Source organism: Mandrillus leucophaeus, unplaced genomic scaffold (genome assembly GCF_000951045.1).
Source record: "Mandrillus leucophaeus isolate KB7577 unplaced genomic scaffold, Mleu.le_1.0 Scaffold580, whole genome shotgun sequence".
Lineage (NCBI taxonomy): Eukaryota > Metazoa > Chordata > Mammalia > Primates > Cercopithecidae > Mandrillus > Mandrillus leucophaeus.
This window is the reverse complement of record NW_012106253.1, coordinates 1182012-1202040: the sequence shown is the minus strand read 5'-3', so window position 1 is coordinate 1202040 and position 20029 is coordinate 1182012. Positions and strand designations below refer to the sequence as shown.

Below are 20029 nucleotides of genomic sequence, written 5' to 3'. Positions count from 1 at the left end.
GTACAGTGGCTAAAAATACAAAAATACAAAAATTAGCTGGGCATGGTGGCACATGCCTATAATCCTTGCTACTTGGGAGGCTGAGGCAGGAGAATTGCTTGAACCTGGGAGGCAGAGGTTGCAGTGAGCCGAGATCGTGCCACTGCACTCCAGCCTGGGCGATAGAGCGAGATTCTGTCTTTAAAAAAAAAAAAAAAAAAAAAGGCAATTGCAGTAATTCTAGTGAGATGGTGTTGTGGGCCAAGGTGATTGCAGTAGATTAACTTCATATATCTGAACATATTTTAAAGACAGAGCCAAGAGCTTGTGACTTAGATGTGGGGGTGTTAGAAAACGAGAGGAGACGGCCTGGTGCGGTGGCTTATGCCTGTAATCCCAGCACTTTGGGAGGCCAAGGCAGGCGGATCACGAGGTCAGGAGTTCAAGACCAGCATGGCCAACATAGTGAAACCCCATCTCTACTAAAAGAAATACAAAACAAATTAGCTGGGCGTGGTGGCAGGCACAGGTAGTCCCAGCTACTTGGGAGGCTGAGGCAGGAGAATCGCTTGAACCCGGGAGGTGGAGGTTGCAGGGAGCCGAGATCATGCCACTGCACTCCAGCCTCTGTGACAAAGTAAGACCCTGTCTCCTGTCTCAAAAAAAAAAAAAAAAAAAAAAAAAAAGAGGAAACGAGGATAACTCCAAATTCTTTGGCCTGTGCTAATGGAGTTAACATTAACAGAAATGGAAGCCAGGTGTGGTGGTTCACATTTGTAATCCCAGCACTTTGGGAGGCTGAGGTGGGAGGATTGCTTGAGCCCAGGAGTTCAAGACCAGGCAACGTAGGGAGGCCTCACCTCTACAGGAAAAAAAAAAAAAAAATTAGCTGGGAGTGGTGGCACACACGTGTAGTCCCAGCTTCTTGGGAGGCTGAAATGGGTGGATCACTTGAACCTGGGAGGTCAAGACTGCAGTGAGCCACTGCATTCCAGCCTGAGCAACAGAGTGAGACTGTCTCAAAGCGAAACCAAACAGAAATAGGAAAAGGTGGGAGTATAGCTGGTTTGGAAGACCAGGGGTTCAGTTTTGGACAGATAAGTCTAAGATCTCATTAAACTTCCAAGTGGAAATTATTTTTAATTTTTTTAAAGAAAGCACTAGGGCATAATATATTTACTCTTTTAACTTTAAAATTTGTTGGTTATTGCAAGAATACTTCTACCTGTGAAAATTCTTTAAGATGGAATAAAACAAATTGTTATTCTTATGCATGTAAAATGAAATTTAAAACCACCATCTCCTAGTTGATAAGGCAGTACTATAATTTTTTTTTTTTTTTTTTTTAGACGGAGTCTCGCTCTGTCACCCAGGTTGGAGTGCAGTGGCACGATCTCTGCTCACTGCAACCTTTGCCTCCTGGATTCAAGTGATTTTCCTGCCTCAGCCTCCTGGGTGGCTGGGACTACAGGTGAATGCCACCATGCCTGGCTAATTTTTGTATTTTTAGTAGAGATAGGGTTTCGCCATGTTGGGCAGGCTGATCTTGAACTCCTGACCTGAGGTGATCCATCCCCCTCGGCCTCTCAGAGTGCTGGGTTTACAGGTGTGAGCCCAGCCAGTCATATCATTTGAGTACTTTTTGAGAGAAGCATCATAGCATAGAGATAGCATATTGACTCTAGAGCAAGTTTGTTTGGCTTTATTTCTCTTATTTTTAAAAAATTGTCTTTGTATAAATTTATGGGGTACAAGTGTTATATGTATATATTTAGTGGTGGTGAAGTCAGGGCTTTTCTTTTTCTTTTTCTTTTTTGTTTTTTTTGAGACAGAGTTTCACTCTTTTTGCCCAGGCTGGAGTGCAATGGCCCGATCTTGGCTCACTGAAACCTCCAGCTCCCTGGTTCAAGTGATTCTCCTGCCTCAGCCTCCCAAGTAGCTGGGATTACAAGCATGTGCCGGGCTAAGTTTCTACTTTTAGTAGAGATGGGGCTTTCCCATGTTGGTCAGGCTAGTCACGAACTCCCGACCTCAGGTGATTGGCCCCCCTCGACCTCCCAAAGTGCTGGGATTATAGGTGTGAGCCACCTGCCCAGGCTTATCCTTTATTTTTATATTTTATTTATTTATTTATTTTTGGTAAGTCATGCATAGGACTTTTTTGTGTATCCATCTCCAAAATAACATACATTGTACCCTGCATTTAAAACCTCATCATGCTACTTACTGACTTTGTGGCTTTGGGTGAATTACTTTGCCTCTCTGTGCCTTAGTTCTGTCATCTGTATAATGATGAAAACAATACCTAAAAGGGATTCCATTATTTTATATTTATAATGTGTTTAGAACAGTGCCTTAAACATAGTGCTAAATATGTGATATAATTTGTCTTTCAGGTAATTTGTTAAAAGCCATTTTTAGTATTTAACTTAGCTTAAATATACTTATGAGGCTCTAACCAAACTATACTATCTCTTTGAAAAGAAGATCATGTGTTTCACATGAAACCATGCATCTTGCAAAGATGTGCTGATGAAAAGTGCAACATGCCAGAAAGGAATCTGCCTTCTATAAAAGCTTTTATGTTTCTGGTCTGCTTATTTCTTCTAGGTGCCATAGCTTAACTAAAATTGTTAATTGGTTGTCTTAATCTATAGTAGTATATAAGGATTCTTAAAATTTGGGTCTTATAAATGCAGTGTTTAAAAAAAAATTGACAATGGCTTAAGCCCATTCTCTGGACTGAGGGCTCAGTCTGACTGCAACTGTTCATGTTGTTAGTTTAAGTAATAGTGCTTATCAAATTGCTTTCCAAGGAGGTTTTCACTTTCTTTCTTTTTCTTTTTTTTTTTTTTTTGAGACAGAGTCTCACTCTATTGCCCAGGCTGGAGTGCAGTGGCATGATCTCAGCTTACTGCAGCCTCTGCCTCCTGGGTTCAAGCAATTCTCCTGCCTCAGCCTTCCAAGTAGCTGGGATTACAGGCATGCGCCACCACACCTGGCTAATTTTGTTGTTTTAGTAGAGACGGGGTTTCACTATGTTGGTCAGGCTGGTCTCGAACTCCCGACCTCTGGTGATCCACCTGCCTTAGCCTCCCAAACTGTTGAGATTACAGGCGTGAGCCACTGCGCCCGGCCTGAATCTTTATTTTCTTTGTGTGTTCTGCTCAGCTGTCTCAGTGTTCTGCCCTTGGAAATGTTGAAAGGAGGGTTTTAAGCTTAAGATTCTTTTGACAGGGTAATTTCCATATTGATTCCAAACTGAAGATAGATACTGCGTTGCACAGGAACACTTTCACTCTATGTAGTTTGGGTGGGACTGACTCTACTCCTTATTTCCAGGAATGGGGACTGTGACAGAGACCTAGCCAATCAGGAACTTTTGCTGGGACCATTGGGAAAGGGGTTTTCTTTGTTGGGATTCTTAGTTTTAGAGATACTGATGGTTATCTCTACCATCATATGAAGAAAGCTTGTTGAGAAATAAAGGAAGTACAGAGGAAAGCAGTGGTAAGACAAAGAAAAAGATATTTCTAATTACATTTTAATCTCTTTTATCCATTTCTGAAGCTGGATGGCTTAGTTATATGATCCAATAGTTTCCTCCCCACTTTAAAAATTAGGTTTCCAGCCCTCCATCAATGATTGAACCTAAGTTACTGATCTATGGCATATTCTATGTAAAGCTTTCAAGTACTTTTCTAGGTATGGTAATCAAGGTTTTAATATTTAAGCATTTAAAACATAGTTTTTATTTTTTTAATTTAAAAAAGTTATTTTTTATTTTTATAAGGTCAGGGTCTCACTTTGCTGCCTAGGCTGTCTTGAACTCCTGGCTTCAAGAGATCCTCTTGCCTTGGCCTCCCAACGTGCTGGGATTACAGGCATAAGCCACCACACCCGGCCAAAAATATTACTTAAATTCAATTTTATTTGTTTTTTAGAGACAAGGTGTTACTCTGTTGCCCAGCTGGACTTAAATTCCTGGGCTCAAGGGAACCTCCCACCTTAGCCTCTCCAGGAGCTGGGACTACAGGTGCATGCCACCACACCTGGCTGTAGAGCACATATATACACACACTTATAGCTTATAAAACAAAGGAATAAATTAACATGCAAAATTTATAAATGTCCTATGTGGGCATAATTGAATTTCATGATACTCTGAAAACTGTAATTGACAATTTCAGAATAAGGCATCTAGTCAAAAAAGCAAATGAGTAAATGACTGCAGAAGGAAAAAAAAAAAAAAAAAACCATTAGTCATATCCAGCCAGAAGGGCAAGAAGGGCATTCTCTGCTAGACAAGTACTTATTAGAAACTACCAAGTTGGCCAGGCACAGTGGCTCACGCCTGTAATCCCAGCACTTTGGGAGGCCAGGACAGATGGATCAATTGAGGTCAGGAGTTTGAAACCAGCCTGACCAACACAGTGAAACCCCATCTCTACTAAAAAAATACAAAATTAGCTGGGCATGATGGCACACACCTGTAATCCCAGCTACATGAGAGGCTGAGGCAGGAGAATTACTTGAATCCAGGATGTGGAGGTTGCAGTGAGCTGAGATCATGCCATTGCACTGCAGCCTGGGCAACAAGAGTGAAACTCTAAACAAACAAACAAACAAACAAATAAAAACAGGCCTGGCACGGTGGCTCATGCCTGTAATCCCAGCACTTTGGGCGGCCAAGGTGGACAGATCATGAGGTAAGGAGGTCGAGACCATCCTGGCCAACATGGTGAAACCCCATCTCTACTAAAAATACAAAAATTAGCCGGGTGTGGTGGTGGTGGTGCACGCTTGTAATCACAGCTACTCAGGAAGCTGAGGCAGGAGAATCACTTGAACCCAGGAGGCAGAGGTTGCAGTGAGCCGAGATTGCACCTGCATCACTGCACTCCAGCCTGGTGACAGAGCGAGACTTCATCTCAAAAAAAAAAAAAAAAAAAAGAAAAGAAACTGCCAAGTTCATCACAGGTTCACAGTCTCTTTTTCTGAAACCGTAGGGGATAGATAGATTTTCAAAGCCAGAATTGGTCTTAAAGCTCTCTTTTGTGGTGTGCTTGTTTGGGTTTCTGTTGTATTACAGGCTTTCCTCAAATGTTTGTTGATGCTTATGTGTCTGTTCATATTTGAATGTGAAGTACTGAAAACCTGATTAAAGCATATTTCACTAGCGTTGCTTTGGACATATTAACTTGGAGGTCTTTATTACTGAACATTTTCTTTAGGGCGAATATCTCAAGCTGTGTGTATTTTCTCCTGGGGAAGGACCCCTCCAATCCCTTGCCTGCGGTGGGAAACCTATCTTAATATTATTCTGGACGTAGACCACAAGGAAGGGGCTTGCAGGTGTGATGGTTCAGCATGACTTGGTGGGCTGTGGGGAGGGCTTGGTGGCCTAATTACACTTTACAAAAAATTTTTAGTTATGTTTGCACATTTTTTTCTATGCAGTCCTGTCACTTGAGGCACATGTTTTTTTTTTTGTGCGTGTGTGATAAAATATACATCACATAAAATTTACCTTTTTTTTTGAGACAGAGTCTTGCTCTGTTGCCCAGGCTGGAGTGTAGTGGCATGATCGTGACTCACTGCAACCTCCACCTCCTGGGTTCAAGCAATTCTTCTGCTTCAGCCTCCCGAGTAGTTGGGACTACAGGCGCACACTGCCACACTCGGCTATTTTTTTCTATTTTAGTAGAGATGGGGTTTCACCCTGTTGGCCAGGCTGGTCTCAAACTCCTGAGCTCAGGCAGTCTGCCTGCCTCAGACTCCCAAACTGCTAGGATTACCGGCATGAGACACCACGCCCGGCCCATTTTACCCATTTTTACATGTACAACTTAGTGCCATTAGGCATTCACAGTATTGAGCAACCATCACCACTAGCCATTTCCAGAACTTTTCATCAACTGAAACAGAAACTGTATGCATTAAATAACTACCCCCCCTTTTAACCTCCCTTCAGACCCTGGTAACCTCTATTTTCTGTCTCTATGTTGCTTATTCCAGGTGCCTCATGTAAGTGGTATCATACAATATTTGTCCTTCTGTGTTGCTTTAACCTTCTTCATTTTCATATAACTCAGGTTAAGTAAATTACCTACGATCAGCAGTTTTAAGTGGCAACATGGCCATAGGAACCTAAGTGTATCTGTCAAAAAAAGAGCATACTCTCTGCTGGGCGCGGTGGCTCACGCCTGTAATCCCAGCACTTTGGGAGGCCGAGGCGGGCGGATCACGAGGTCAGATCGAGACCATCCCGGCTAACACAGTGAAACCCCGTCTCTACTAAAAATACAAAAAATTAGCCAGACTTGGTGGCAGGCGCCTGTAGTCCCAGCTACTTAGGAGGCTGAGGCAGGAGAATGGCGTGAACCCGGGAGGCGGAGCTTGCAGTGAGCAGAGATTGTGCCATTGCACTCTAGTCTGGGTGACAGAGCAAGATTCCATCTCAAAAAAAAAAAAAAAGAATTTCCTTAATCAGTAAAAAAAAGAGCATCCTCTGAACCACTCTGCATTGCTCCTTTAGCAGTACGCATTTCCCCCTTCCGTATGTAGATATGTATCCATATATATAACAAGTGTTTTACACTTGACATTATATCTGGAATGTTTTTTCATACAATTAAAAATTCTTTGAAACATTTTAATGCTTCCTAATAATCTATTATTGCAAATGCATCATGCTTTAGTTTGCTGTTGATGATTCTTTTTCTTTTTTTGAGACAGAGTCTCACTCTGTCACCCAGGGCTGGAGTGCAGTGGCATGATCTTGGCTTACTGCAGCCTCTGCCTCCCTGGTTCCAGCGATTCTTGTGCCTCAGTCTCCTGAGTAGCTGGAATTACAGGCGTGTGTCACCATGGCTGGCTAACTTTTGCATTTTTAGTACAGATGGGGTTTCGCTATGTTGGCCAGGCTGGTCTCAAACTCCTGGCCTCAAGCGATCTGCCTGCCCTGGCCTCCCAAAGTGCTGGGATTACAGATGTGAGCCACCGTGCCCAGCTGACAATTATTTGTTTTGAATTTTAAATAATATATGTTTGTACATAAATACCTGCATTTCTGATTAGAACCCTAGGATAAAATATAATATAATTTCTAGTTCAAAAAATAGAACATACTTAACGTTTGATATTTATTGTTAAATTACCCTTCAGAATTGATTCAGGGCCAGTATACAATACCACAAGTGCTCTTAATGTCATCCTCACCAACAATGAAGTGTTTTTTTTTCCTAATTAGGTAAATTTTGATGTATTCCTGGTTGTAATAGATTTCCTTGATAAGTAATGATAAACTTTTTTTTTACTTTTTTTAAAATTTTTTTTTTAAAGACAGGACCATGCTGTTTCCCAGGTTGTCCCGCTTCAGCCTCCCAAGTATCTAGGACTACAGGTGCGAGTGACTAATTTTATTTTTTGTAAAGACAGTCTCCTTATTTTCCCCAGGCTGGGCTCAAACTCCTGGCCTCAAGCAGTCCTGCTGTCTTGGCCTCCCAATGTGTTGGGATTACAGTTATGAGTCACTGCACCTGGCCTATTTTATCTTCTAAATACTCTATTTGTCACTAATTTATTTCCTACTGGAGTCTGTCTTCAGGTATTCATAGAAACTTAAATTTGTGGCAAATCTTTTCCCAATTTTTTTCTTTGCTTTAAAACTGTACGCCAGGCATGGTGGCTCACGCCTGTAATTCCAGCACTTTGGGAGGCCAAGGCAGGTGGATCATGAGGTCAGGAGTTTGAGACTAGCCTGACCAACATGGTGAAACCTCATCTCTACTAAAAAAATACAAAAATTAACTGGATGTGGTAGTGTGTGCCTGTAATCCCAGCTACTTAGGCTGAGGCAAGAAAATCGTCTGAATTGGGGAGGTGGAGGTTGCAGTGAGCTGAGATCGCACCACTGCACTCCAGCCTGGGCAACAGAGTGAGACTCCATTTTAAAAATAAATAAATAAAAATTAAAAAAAAAACAACAAAAACCCAAAACTGTTGTATTTGACTAATGGCCAAACAGATGGTTGAGTACTGCATTCAATCATTCTGTCTGTCTTGCTGTGATCTGGAAGATTCTTTGCTGATGGGTGGTTAACACTTTGTAGTTTTCAAAGTGGAAACACAAATAAAGCTTTTATAATGAACTTTTCAAATCTCTTTTTAATATATTTTTTCTTGGGATGACAATAATAGTATTACCATAATAGTGTTAACTTATTTTTATTGCTTTTACTAGTTAAAAAGTAATTAATGGATATTCTTACAAAGTTAAACAATATAGAAATATACAAAGTAGAAAATTAAAGGCTAATCCCACTCCCATATAACCACCTGCAGACAGAATGGGAAGATTTAGTCATAAATACAAAGACGATACATGGAAAAAAATAGACAACTATTAACTCTAGGAAAAATGTAATCATAGCATACTCCTTGGCTCAGAAGTGAAAACTATTTACATGGTCATTAAAAAATATATGTATAGATTTCCCCCCAATTTTTAACACAGCCACATTGGGAAGATTGAGGAAGGTAGAAGTATAAGACAGTGAATAATTCTCCTTTATTGTTTTATTGACAGAAATATATGTATTTTATTTAACAACACGTGTGCACATATGAGTAGTTTCTTCTAGGGAATGGAATTTGGTGCTATGGGTAGGGCAGACAAGTAACACCTGTGTTTGATTTTAAGCCTTTTAGAGCTATATGACTTTATATTTTATAGGTATATACAATTTATTTTATAGGTATTTACAATTTATCCAGATTGGGATAAAGCTACAAGAAATATGATGACAAAACACCCATATTTAAAGACAAAATTCTCTTGAAAAGTTTATTAACATAAGTAACAATAAATCATTCAACTTTTCGGTCTTCAGGAAGTTTCAGTTTTAAGGATTAATTTCAGAAGTCCTCATGTAAACAAATCAGGCATGAATAAAGCCCTTATAATGAACTTTTCAAATAAATTTTTAAAATATCTTTTTTCTTGGGATAACAATAATAGTATTAACATGATAGTACTAACTTTTCTTATTTTTATTAAAATTAGCTCTTCAAGATTGTTATTAACAAATCTTGATTTTTATTACTGTGCTAGGGCAAGATTTTAATCACTAAGTTCTTCCTCATCACTGAAATATGTGCTTTTCTTTATCCTTGGGCGTCTTGAATCATCTGATGTTGAGGGGCCTCCTGAACTGGGTTTCCATTTTTTTTGTTCTTCTTCAATTTTGGCTTGCTGTGATTCAAAAAACAAAACAAAACCAATAACCTGTTTAATATTATTTATGGTTCGTTAATTCAAAACATGGCAAAAACATACCACAAATGCCATTACTTCCCACCCTCCCAGTCCATGCAGACAATAAGATCTGCTCCATTCCCCTGAGTTCTGTCCCATTTCACAATCTTACTCAAAATTATCCTAGGCAATTTCTAAAAAAAATCTTTTCTGTTGGGCTATACTCACTTTGAGTAAATAGTTCTGCTCATTTTTTTTAATGAAAAAAGATTAAGATAGTAAGTGTTGTGAGGCCCTTAAAAATCTAGGAAGAACCATTGGGAACTTTTCATTCACACTACCTCAGAGAAACAGCTTGTCTCCTAAGGCTTAGGAGGTTAGGGGGAAAAAGAGAGGTTGCCATGAGGTGATCAATGAAGTAAGCAAGGACTATAAACCCAGTCAGCTATTGCATGATGCCTTTTAAAAGAACAATACCTGGAATGCTATGGCCTGACTGAGGCTGTCAAGAGCAGGATCCTCCCCTTCATCTTCACTTTCTTCTACTTCCTCACTTAAATAAAGAAAAACAAATTGGAATGTAACCAACCAATAGGCAAAAGCAACCAACCAAAAGACAAAAGCAACATGATAATGTATTTAGTAAGAATAATATACATACATTTCTTCTTCTGGTTCAGGAGCTTTCTTTTTTTTCTTTTTTTCTTTCTTCTTTGGAGGCTCACGTTCTCCAAGCATATTTTTCGGACAGGCATAACTTAAGTGTCCACTTTCCTTTTGTTTCCCATTAAAAAGGAAAGAAAAAATACCATATTTGTTATTTACAAAATCTTGCCTGGTACTCTAATACTAAAAGGTTTTTTTTCTTTTGAGATGGAGTCTTGCTCTGTCGCCCAGACTGGAGTGCAGTGGCGCGATCTAGGCTCACTGCAAGTTCCACCTCCTGGGTTCACGCCATTCTCCTGCCTCAGTCTCCCGAGTTGCTGGGACTACAGGCACCCGCCACCATGCCTGGCTAATTTTTTATTTTTGTATTTTTTGTAGAGACAGGGTTTCACCATATTAGCCAGGATGGTCTCGATCTCCTGACCTCGTGATCCACCAGCCTTGGCCTCCCAAAGTGCTGGGATTACAGGTGTGAGTCACGCACCCGGCCTTACTAAAAGGTTTTCGAATTTAAAAAGGAATATTCCCATACTGGGACTACATAGAAAGACATTAATGATAAAACCCAGTACTTTACTATTTAGAAGGTGACATTGTAACTCTCAGTTAAAATTAACATTTAGGACTATTTAGTGGTTTTACTAAGAGTAGAAGTAGTAGTCTTCTCTCAAACATTTAAATCTCAATATTCAAGATATAAAACAGTTCGGTCAGGTGTGGTGGCTCACGCTTGTAATCCCAGCACTTTGGGAAGCTGAGGCGGGTGGATCACCTGAGGTCTGGAGTTTGAGACCAGACTGGCCAAAATGGTGAAACCCCGTCTCTACTAAAAAACAAACAAACAAAAAAAGAATTAGCTGGGCGTAGTGGCACACACCCGTAGCCCCAGCTACTCAGGAGGCTGAGGTAGGAGAATTGCTTAAACCAAGGAGGTGGAGGTGGCAGTGAGGTGAGATTGTGCCGCTGCACTCCAGCCTGGGTGACCAGAGCAAATAACTCCGTCTCAAAAAAAAAAAAAAAAAAAAAAATCAAAACTTAAATGGATTATTTACCCTAAATGTAAACATCTTAAGTTACTGATAAAATAAGGATAAAACTATTCCTGTTAATTTCCGATATGTTGCTTAATACTCTTTTGGGCCGGGCGCGGTGGCTCAAGCCTGTAATCCCAGCACTTTGGGAGGCCGAGGCGGGTGGATCACGAGGTCAGGAGATCGAGACCATCCTGGCTAATGCAGTAAAACCCCATCCCTACTAAAAATACAAAAAAATTAGCCAGGCGTGGTGGTGCATGCCTGTAGTCCCAGCTACTCGGAGGCTGAGGCAGGAGAATGGCGTGAACCCGGGAGGTGGAGCTTGCAGTGAGCAGAGATTGTGCCACTGTACTCCAGCCTGGGTAACACAGCGAGACTCCGTCTCAAAAAAAAACAAAAAACAAAAAACAAACAAAAAAAACTCTTTTGGGCTAGGCACGGTGGATTACAAGCCTGTAATCCCAGCACTGGGAGACTGAGGCGGACGGGTCACCTGAGGAAGCGAGCTGAAGACCAGCCTGGCCAACATGGAAAAACCCTGTCTCTACTAACTACACAAAAATTAGCTGGGCGTGGTGGCATGCGCCTGTAATCCCAGCTACTCAGGAGACTGAGGCACAAGAATTGATTGAACCCGGGAGGCAGAGACTGCAGTGAGCCGAGATTGTGCTACTTCACGCCAGCCTGGGCAACAGAGCAAGACCCTGTCTCAAAAAACAAACAAAAAAACAAAAAACAAATGGAAAATTTCTTCCTCACTTTTCCTATGAATTACTTTCGTTTTTTCCCTTTCATATGCTGACTACAGTTGCACTATCCAATTACAGTAGCCACTAGCCAGCCAATGTGGCTATTGAGAACTTGTCTGAATTGATATGTAGTGTAAAGGTAAAATACACATTGGATTTCTGAAGACTTAGTAACATACGTGGCTTGCATTATATTCTCATTTGACAATGCTGGACTAGGCTATTATTCCTACTTAGCTAGAACATTGACTTGTAAAACATAAGAGCTCAACTATAATCTGGACATCAGCTCACTATAATTCCATTTAAGAGGTATGTCAGGGTAGGGTGTGGAGACTGAGCCAAGGTTAGAACAATAGAAGGGAACAATAATCATGCTTTTCCAGTATATTTGACAGAGCAGACAGACTGTGCACTTTGTATACCTAGGACATGGCCCAACCTAAGAGAGGTTACTTACTGTTAATGAGCTGCTGAGAAAATATAGTTAGAGAAGCATATCTGAAACTGTGTTTTGGAATAATATTATAGCAAAACATATTAACATATCCCATACTAAAAAGGATTTAATGAAATAACTTTAGAAAAACCAGGCTAAGTAAATATAAATAGGTTTTTTTGGAGGGAGGGAAATTAAATATAAAAATGTAAAAAATATAACAACTCTATGGATCCATATACCAAAAGGAACCAATTAACAGATTCATCTAGGATTTCTCAGATAACTTAATATTCACTGTGAATATGAAGATATATACCAATCTGAATGTAACTACCTTCCCTCCCTCCCTTTCTTTCTTTTACAAAACTCAGAACTTTGGAAAAGTTTCTAAAGTGTTTACTTAAGAGGTTTCAGAATCATAGGAATTGACAGAATCAGTATGTATCCAAGCGACTGCTTGCTCACTCTTTCTATTCATTCATCCGTCAGTCTGTTTATTTAGTTATCTTTTTTGTGGGGGGTATGGGGAGTGACAGTGGGGTAGAGGACCTCAAGCCATTTCCTTGCATCTTCCATGTGATTTTGTAGCCAGGATGGTATCTCTCCATGATTCTCTCCCCAGCTCCCCATTACTACCTCTCGACTCTGTTTTTTAAGTATTTTATTTTTATTTTTATTTTTGAGACGGAGTCTCGCTCTGTCGCCCAGGCTGGAGTGCAGTGGAGTGATCTCGGCTCACTGCAACCTCTGCTTCCTGGGTTCAAGTGATTCTCCTGCCTCAGCCTTCCAAGTAGCTGGGATCACAGGTGCCTGCCACCATGCCTGGCTAATTTTTTTGTATTTTTAGTAGAGACGGGGTTTCACCATGTTGGTCAGTCTGCTTTTGAACTTCTGACCTCAAGTGATCCACCCACCTCAGCTTTCCAAAGTGCTAGGATTACAGGCATGAGCCACTGTGCCCGGCCTGTTTCTTAAGTATTTTATATGGTCATTTTACAAACTTACACCTGTGAGAACCAGACTAAAATTCTCTTGGTACCAATACAGATCTTATACAAAATTATTCTATGGCTGTCTTTTCCTCCTCATCACCAAAACTTTAAATGGATAATGACAGATCATGAAGAGAACCAAAGAAGAAAATGTGAGGATAGTTCAGTTATAAAACACTAGCAATACTAATAGGAAAAAATAAAAAACTTCAAAACACAATATCCCATAGTGGATAAGGTCACATGATAATGTTGCTATTGAACTGTGACACTTAAAAACTGGTACAGAAACAGGCAATATCCTATTAACAAAAATTTATGAGTTACTAAAATCTTGCAAGACAGTGACATAAATAATCAGTCTAACACTTTTAAAACTAGTGATTTTCAAAGATTTAGGAACTAGAGAAAATACCACTTTGTATCACCCAACTCAGGTTATCTTTACACAGTGCATTTCAACTGAATTTACTTTGATGAGTTTAGAGTCCCTAAGTGAAACAACTAGGCCAGGCACAGTGGCTAACACTTGTAACTCTAGCACTTTGGGAGGCTGAGGTGGGAGGACTGCTTGAGCCCAGGAGTTTGAGATTGGCCTGGGCAACATAGGAACAACCTGCCTCTACAAAAAAATTAAAAAATTAAGCAGGGTGTGATGGTGCATGCCTGTGGTCCCAGCTACTTGGACATTGCGGTGGGACGATCACCTGGGCCCAGGAGGTGGAGGCTGCAGTGAGTTGTGATTGCATCACTGCACTCCAGCCTGGGTGACAGAGGAAAACCCTGTCTCAAAAAAATAAATATTAAAAAATAAAGCATTTTCATAACCTGGTTTAGCCAGTCAGAAGTTTTGGTGAGCAAAAATAAAAGACTGACGTGAAAAGTATCTTAAACTATGGAAAGTTACATTAAGTTTTAGGTTTACTTACCCCACATTCATAACACTTAGATTTATCAAAGTAGTTTCGCCTTCGGATGAACTCAGCTGCTCTTCCATTGTCAATAGCAATGCTTGCTTTTATCACTCTGCCAAATAACTAAACAAGAGAAAACTGTAAATGTAGAATGTATTTCATTGAAATCTAAAATTATTTAATCAATTTTCTCAAATCTTCAATTCTAGTTTATTTTGGATTTTTTAGCAATTGTCACTCAGGTATGATAAATTCTATTCTGTAGTATTCTTATTCCTGAGATTCCACCAATGTTTTGAGAACCCAGTACAGTTTGACCTCTTTTCTTTCCATAAGTTAGATCTATCTTAAGAATCTACAGATATATGTTAGACCTGATGATCCACTATATCCCCACATTTTTGGCCTGGATGAGCATAAAGGCTTTGGGGCTAAAAACCTCGATGGAGATGAATAGCTTACCTGTTTGTTGTTTATTGCCCTGGTACAGTTTTGTGCAGAGTCTTTATCCAAAAATAAAATAAATGCAACCCCTTTACTCTTCCTGGTATCTTTATCTTTCATTATGGTAACCCTTAAAGCATAAACAAATAGTTAAAAATGAGGCAGCAATAAACAAAACAGGTATTAATACTTGAAACATTCATTTTAAAAAGGGCTAAATGAAAAATTTATAAGATAAATTAATACATTTGAAAAATCAGCTATCTCTTCAAAGTCAAGGGATATCAAGCATGGAAATGGGAAAGGGTGATACTGATTTAACACAAGTGAGCACACCTATGATTAGGAGTTAATCAGAGATTGAAGGGTGAAGTAAAGAGATTACAGAGACAATGAAATCTTAAGGAGTAACCATAATCCCTCTTCCATACTAACTCCCTCAGCTTGCAAAACAAAACAAAATAAAGGTATACTTTACACAAAAAGTAAAATGATTTACTTATTTTTTTAAGTGTTAGAATCAAAGTGTATTCTTAATATTCTTTTAAAGAATCTTCAGAAAAATAAGAAAAAAAAAAAATCTTCAGAGCTGGGTGTGGTGGTGTGCACCTGTAGTTCCAGCTACTTGGGAGACAGAGGCAGGAGGATGCCTGAACAAGAGTTTGAGAACAGCCTAGGCAACATAGTGAGACCCCAATCTTTAGGGAAAAAGAATCTCCAGTTCTGTGGTTTTCAGCCATACCACCTACTAGGGTGTACCTGAGTGATAAGGAGAGTTATGACAGCACAGAGCCTGCTCTTTCTCTTGCCCCATCCACAACCCTAGTCCTGGAGGCCCTTGCTCACCCTATGTCAATTAACATAGTTTAAAAACAATGTTCACCAGGGCTCTTTGGAGAAATAGCTGATTCAAAGGCTAGAGCAGGGCAAGTACAAGAGGAGCTTGGAACATCTTACGCCAGAAAGTAAGAGAGTGCAAAAGTGAGTGAGCAAGTGAGAGAGAGAGAGAGAGAGAGAGAGAGAGAGAGAGAGAGGAATGAATGAATGAATGAATGAATGATGGGGCCAAGAATACAGCAGCCAGCTGGAAGGAGCTCCCACTGGCCAAATCAAGGACAATTTGAGCACCAAAACAATTCATTACAGTAATAAATTATAGGCCACAGAGAAGGTAGGAATTTACAATTCTTACTGATAATAGACCAGTAAATAAGTGGAGGAGATGGGAGGGAAGGCTCTTGCTTACAGCAGAATGCCAAGGGATGACTGGTGAATGTAGAGGAAATGCTGGAGTTGGAAAAATCACCAATTGGCAACAATCATGGTAAAGACTGGATCAGGCAAGAACCATCAACAAATGCCTAGTCTAAAATGAGATTTTTATGTGGAGCAGAGTACTTGTACTGTCTTAGAGTGTCTTCCATGGATTGTTTATTAGTTGCAAAGGGAAAATAAGTCTACAGTGAAAAAATCTAGACAACACCCTGACTGTGTGATCAAAATTCATATCACTACTGAGGGACAGACTGACAGCGTCTGCCTCCAGATGTGGTATTCTGAGAACAACACATCCGCTATGCAGTATAGTAGTCAAGAAAATGTAAACTAGATCTAACAAGGAAACATCAGCAACATACAAAATGAGGGGGAGGGGAAGAGGGTAGGCTATATATTCCTTACAATGTTCTAGACTAAAGGAGCCTAAAAAGAAAAATTAAAGACAATACAATACTTGACTCTAGACTGATCCTCTAATAGAGGGGAAAAATACTATGCAGGACATTATTAGGTCAACTGACAAAATTGGAACATGAATGGTTGATTTAGTAAAACGACTATATCAAAATAACTTTATGAAGTTGGTAATTGTACTGTGGTTATATAAAATATATCCTTACTTTTAGGAAATAACACACTGAAGTATGTAGGAATAAAGGGCGATGATGTTTGTAATTCACCCTTACATACCTCACAAAAACAAGTTGTGTGTGTATATATCCACACATACGGGGCAAGAGAGAGTACAAGTGATAAAGTAAGTGGGGGAAATGTTAATAACAGGTGAATTTACATGAAGGATATTTTGCTGTTCTTAGTACCATTGTCATAACTTTTTATAAACTTGAAATTATTTCCAAAGTTAAAACAAAGATGTTCAAGATAAAGCTTAGTAATTTTCTCATATTTGAATTACAGGAAAATAGATAATAGGACACAAGTGAATAAATAGAAGTTTTATTCAGCATAACATTTCCCATATTAAAATTATTTTATTTGGGTTTGGGTTAAGGTACATACATAGTCTTTGGAATGGAACTGATAAAAAGATGCTATCACATTAAGAAAAGCGATGTCCAATTTCATTTAAAAGAAGAACAAGTTGAAATAATTTAGGGAAAAATGGGCAACTAAAATGGTTTAGTTTCTCAAACGGTACACCTGTATATTCAATGGGCTTAGAAGGTAAGGAGAGGCAAGCACCCAAGGAAAGAAGGTTCAAATTTAGACTGGTTATCGTCAAAGCACCAGTTATGAGAATATGCAGGAAACATTTTAACCAATTTTGACAGAAATATTGAATAAGGTAGTTGCTTTACATTTTGGAATTTTTCGTAATGTTTGTGAAAGTTATCTTTTTTTTTTTTAAAGTACTATTTCAAAAGAAGTGTTGGCTTTCTACATCATCCTCAATTAATGATCTGTCATCTGTTGCCTCTTTTCTGATTCCACTGCTTTTTTCTTGTCCATAGGGGCATTACTGTTTTAACAGTCTATTCTTATTGGTTCCTTTATAATTTTTTCTCTTATAATTTTCTCATATCCCTAAGTGGTCTTCTACTTAAGGAACAAAATCACACCATTCCTTTGTTCAAAAATCTTTGGTTCTGTAAATTGCCTATTCTTTGTCCCCCAGTCAGTATCCTTGATGATTTGGCTCCCATCTCCTTAATCTTTCACTGCTCCTTCCCACGTACAAACTATGAAGTCTACTCAAAAGAAACCACTCAATGCTCCAGTAGCATGGCCTGTATTTCCCCAAATTTGTGCCTTTGTTCACACAGCTTCTATCTTCTTTCACCTCTGAATCATTGCCCATTAAAATTTTCCTCATTCTTTCGGGATTCAAGTCAATGTGTCAGTTTCTAATAGCTTCAACTGGATATCATTTCTCCTCCATTATGCTAGTCTCTGCTGAATTGTGTTATTCATAAAAAATGCCTCATCTCATCTATTTTAATGTAAACTCCTTTAAGGTTGTCTCTGTAATCCATACGTGCCTACCTCAATATGTTCATTGATAGATATACCTTTATATTCAATGGGAAAAATAGACAAAAAAATAGGAAAAGTAGTTTCTGAAAGAGTACATTGTATGTGTTCATTCATTCGGTCATTCAGTCACTCTGTTAGCCTCAAGCCCATGTGCTAAGCACTAACAGTAGTTTTTACCCTCAGGAGAAAGCTTACAGTTTAGTGGTGGAGACAGACCAACAAACCAACTATCATACAATACTTTGATAGAGATACCTTCTGTGGTAACAGAAAAAAAATTTACACCAGAGATTTAAAAGGACAAATCTACTGTGACTCCCATGTTTCTGGCAAGGGAAAAGAGGTAGACAGTAGCACCTAATTTCCTAATACAAGGTATATGATGTACTTATTTAAGCACATAATATGAAGCATACACTATTTTGGGAAACCTGAATGTCATCCATAACACCTCCTTCCTGTTCACAAAGTCCTTATGTACAAAGTAAGCACATCACTAAATATTACCCACTTTCCTTCCTATACATATCACTAAGTATTACCCATTTTACTTCATAATGATTTCTGAAATCTTACTACCTCTCAAATCTGACCAGTCTCTATAGCTCCACCTGTACTATTTTAGTACAGATTTCTCCCCTGGGCTACAGTTTTAGATTTCAGACTGGTCTCACTGCATTTTCTCTTTTTCTTTTTTTGAGAAGGAGTCTTGCTCTGCCCAGGCTGGAGTGCAGTGGCATGATCTCAGTTCACTGCAACCTCCACCTCCATCCGCCTCCTGGGTTCAAGTGATTCTCATGCCTCACCTCCCAAGTAGCTGGGATTACAGGTGTGTACCACCACGGCCGGCTAATTTTTGTATTTTCTTGTAGAGATGGGGTTTGGCCATGTTGGTCAGGCTGGTCTTGAACTCCTGACCTTTCAAGTGATCCCCCCCACATTGGTCTCCCAAAGCACTGGGATTACAGGTGTGAGCCACTGTGCCCAGTTGCATTTGCTTTTGTTCCCCTCCAATCTAATTTCTACATTAGGCCAGAATAAACTTTAAAAAATTTAAATCATGTCACCCCTCACTTAAAATTCTTAAATGATTCCTGATATTCTTAGAATGAAAACCAAATACCTTTGTAACCTGGCCAAGAAGATGAGGAACCTGCTTCCATCTCTGGAGCCATCTTGTGCTTTCTCCCCCTTACTCACTCATCTCTAGTCACATTGGCCTTCTTTCTATTTCTTGATGTCACTTTATTTTCTTTTGCCACAAGGCCTTTGCACAAGCTATTCCCTCTACCTGAAATATTCCTCCCTTATTTTTGCCTACTTAACTGTTACTCATCCTTAGGTTTCCACTCAAAAAACACTGACTCAGGTAAGCCTTCCCTGGCTCTCTAAAGTCTTCCCTGTTTCTAGGTGCTTATAACCCTGTGTCTTTAATTCCATTGCAGTTTCATGGTTCAGGACTATATATTGACATGGAGATCCACTCAAAGATTCTGACAAAGCAGAAAAAAAAAGGTAAAAGGGAGTGGACTCTGAAATCTCACTGTTGGATTCAAATATTTTCTCCACCATTAGCTAGCAAGATGACTTTAGGTTTACTGTGTGCTTCAGTTTCATCATTTATAATATTGAGATAATAACAGTACCTACCTTAAAGGGTAGTTGTGAGAATTAAATAATACACATAAAGAGATTAGAACAATGCCTGGCATATATATGTGCTCATTTAAGTATTACATACCATCATCATTACCAGTGTTTGGACTGATGACGATGACTTTTTAAAATCTGAACACCCAAAAATTTACACAGAAGCATTTTTGATAATGATTTTTTAATAGCAAAGTAACTGCAAAAGAAGTTAGTAATTTCAAGATGCAAATGAGTTTCAACTGTTTAATATCCATTTATGGAACACTAGAAGAAATTAGCCAAGAGAAATATGCTCAAAATTATTGGGATTTTAAATTTATATCAGAATGTATATTGGTTATAAGATAGTTAGGATGACAGTATCCTTTTACTTTTTTGCCCCGTAATATAGTTGCTTGATTTAAAACAGTGAAATACAAGTTCAAGTTCTTTTTATTGTTCCCAACCCTCAGCCCTGTTATCATCCATACTATTTGTATGTTTCTAGTCTTTCCAATGATCTCTAAGCTTTCTCTGAAGGAAGATAATACGTTTTCTTTTTTTTTTTTTTTAATTTATTTATTATTATTATACTTTAAGTTGTAGGGTACATGTGCATAACGTGCAGGTTTGTTACATATGTAT

The 20029-nt window shown here is 39.1% G+C and overlaps 2 protein-coding genes across 3 annotated transcripts in view; one reads left to right on the top strand and one right to left on the bottom strand.

Moving 5' to 3' along the window:
• PPHLN1 (periphilin 1) overlaps positions 1-20029 on the top strand; it is a 219392-nt gene that overhangs the window by 70861 nt on the left and 128502 nt on the right. The window lies entirely within an intron of this gene.
• Positions 8135-20029, bottom strand: part of ZCRB1 (zinc finger CCHC-type and RNA binding motif 1) — a 17498-nt gene continuing 5603 nt past the window's right edge. For both annotated transcript variants that reach the window (XM_011999050.1, XM_011999051.1), the window contains exons 4-8: positions 14498-14609; positions 14051-14158; positions 9900-10012; positions 9716-9791; positions 8135-9235 (exon numbers count right to left, since the gene is read on the bottom strand). In XM_011999050.1, coding sequence (XP_011854440.1) covers positions 9104-9235; positions 9716-9791; positions 9900-10012; positions 14051-14158; positions 14498-14609 — 541 coding nt within the window. In that variant the 3' untranslated portion in view covers positions 8135-9103. The remainder of the gene's footprint in view (positions 9236-9715; positions 9792-9899; positions 10013-14050; positions 14159-14497; positions 14610-20029) is intronic.